This window comes from Squalius cephalus (assembly GCF_949319135.1).
Source record: "Squalius cephalus genome assembly, chromosome: 10".
Classification (NCBI taxonomy): Eukaryota; Metazoa; Chordata; class Actinopteri; order Cypriniformes; family Leuciscidae; genus Squalius; species Squalius cephalus.
The window spans coordinates 1,335,001-1,337,500 of record NC_137131.1 but is presented as its reverse complement, the minus strand read 5'-3'; the positions used below and the strand labels follow the sequence as shown (position 1 = coordinate 1,337,500).

Sequence of the window (2,500 nt, the reverse complement as noted above, 5' to 3'; positions counted from 1 at the left end):
CGTATTATGTGATTATTTCCATTATATAAGCATGCTATTATTGCTAAAATATATATATATATTGGGTTTTTCTGTTCCAGATCATGTCACTCGCCCCCGTCCTCTCGTCTCGCTCCAGTGGTGTGTGTGTGCAACGGTCCTCCTGAGGAGAATCATGCTGTCGGGCAGCTGGCGCCGGGGAACCATCATGGCGTCTGCGAGCGGGTCGGGTCCCGGGTCGAGACTGGGCAACACTGTGATTCTGGAAGCCCAGTATGATTATTCGTACCGCGGCGCCGACGGGCGTCTGGTCTCGATCCACGAGGGCGAGCGATTCCTGCTCCTGAAGAAGACGAACGCGGACTGGTGGCAGGCCCGGAGGATCGGCGCGGGCGTGAAGGTCAAACCCGTGTATGTGCCGGCGACGTACGTCATTGAGCTTCCCGTGAGCTCGTTCCGCCCCTCGATGCCCAGCAGCCAATCAGACAGTCTCAAGATGATTCCACGAGGGTCCCTCACGCCCTGCATGCAGACGCACTGCTCAGGTGTTTATTTGATCAAAAATACAGTAAAATTTTTGAAATTTAATTGAACTGTTTTCTATGTGAATATAGAGTAAAGTGTAATTTATTCCTGTGATCAAAGCTGAATGTTCAGCATCATTACTCCAGTCTTCAGTGTCACATGATCCTTCAGAAATCACTCTAATATGATGATTTGATGCTTAAGAAATATTTATGATTATTATCAGTTGTGCTGCGTAATATTTTAGTCAAAACTGTGATGTATTTTATTTTTAAGGATTCTTTGATGAATAAAAAGTTCTACAGAATAGGATCTTCTGTAACATTATCGATGTAATACATTCCTGCTGAATTACAGTATTAATTTCTAATTAACTAACTAAATATATAAAATGTTCATCTATGCTTTGGCAAAATAAATATGCAAATTTAAATGTAGATGCTTTCCTGCAGCTCAAACAGTAGAGCGTCGGCGCATGCGCACGCCAAGGTCATGGGTTCGATTCCCAGGGAAATGTAGCCTGGAAATCCAGACCTAAATCTGAAAGATTAATGGTCTGGCGTCGACTAATGAAACTCGGCCGGCTCGAGGGGCGGCACCAAACATGCATTTGAAGATCTCACTGCACGCAATTGGATAACACTACGACCAATCACAACAAGTTATCACTTAGCCACCAGCGGAGCTAACTGGTAGATTAGACTCTTACTGTATCCGGTCGGCAAAACAGCAAAAACGCCCTTCTTGCAAAGGAAGGATTCGAGCGGCGTCTTCTGTTCCTCTTTTAGATAAAAAGCCAAGTCTAACTCGCTCATTATAGCGGGCAAAGCCGTTTCAAACAACTGGTGTTCATCCAGAGCCATCTTGCAATGTTAACTAATGACTTCGACGTCACAGCGCTGTCCTCTTCTGTTTAGCTCCGCCTCTATCAGATAACCCGATGTGATTGGTGCAGCTCGGATACAAGGGCATATTTAATGAGCATCATTACTCGACGCCAGAGTCACTCGCTGAGCAAATTCAACTTGTGCTCTCACGAGAACTCTGGATTACCAGGGTAAGGGAAATGGAGTATATGGAGAAATATGGAGATGAAGACACAGAAGTGAAAATTAAATATATTTTATATAAAATTTAAATATATATAAAATATATTTAATGATTTAAAAGTAAATATCAGTGTGCAGATATTTACTATATAAATATAATATAAAATACATTTAAAGTAGTGCTGTCAAATTGATTATTTGTGATTAAACGCATCTAACATAAATGTTTGTTTATATATGTGTGTATATATATATTTTTATATATATGTGTGTGTATGTATGTATATATACATACACATTTATATATGTACACACATATTATATAAACACAAACAAAAGTTTGTTTTTATATGTGTATTTATATATATATACAGTACGTGTGTGTGTGTATTTATATATATATATATATATATATATATATATATATATACACATTTATATATATGTACACACGTATTATTAACACAAACTTTTATGTTACATGCAATTAATCACGATTGATCGATTTGACAGCACTAATATAAATATATTAATATAATTGTTTGCTGCCTTTCAGCAATGTCATCAATATTGCAGTGATTTCATGATGCTACTCTCCATTTCCACTAATCAGATTCAAAACAATTATTTGCATTATCACTTAAAAATGCACCTGAAGGTACAAATGAACATATGCATTTCTAGTACATGAGTGGATGATGACATCATTTCCAGTTTTTGCTGAACTGTCTCTTTAAGGGTGTGTGTGTGTCGTTGCTCTCTGTTTAAGGGTGTGTGTGTGTGTGTCGTTGCTCTCAGTGCCTGATAAGCAGTTCTGTCGCTCCATGGAGAATCTGAACTGTAGCAGCGGCTTGAGCGGCCGAGTCCCAGTGAGAGGACATTTCCCATCATTCCCTGCTTCCTCGCCCTCGGGTCACCTGACGGTCCCGGGTGTGTGTACGGGTCCC

General features: G+C 40.0%; 1 protein-coding gene across 6 annotated transcripts in view; it reads left to right on the top strand.

Moving 5' to 3' along the window:
• arhgap9 (Rho GTPase activating protein 9) overlaps nucleotides 1-2,500 on the top strand; it is a 54,658-nt gene that overhangs the window by 13,715 nt on the left and 38,443 nt on the right. For all 6 annotated transcript variants that reach the window (XR_013822513.1, XR_013822514.1, XM_079883516.1 and 3 more), the window contains exons 2-3: nucleotides 81-524; nucleotides 2,352-2,500. The exon at nucleotides 2,352-2,500 is cut by the window's right edge and continues 150 nt beyond it. Coding sequence is in view for 4 of the 6 variants with exons in the window: in XM_079883516.1 (XP_079739642.1) it covers nucleotides 155-524; nucleotides 2,352-2,500 (519 nt within the window). In the remaining 2 variants the exon portion in view is untranslated. The remainder of the gene's footprint in view (nucleotides 1-80; nucleotides 525-2,351) is intronic.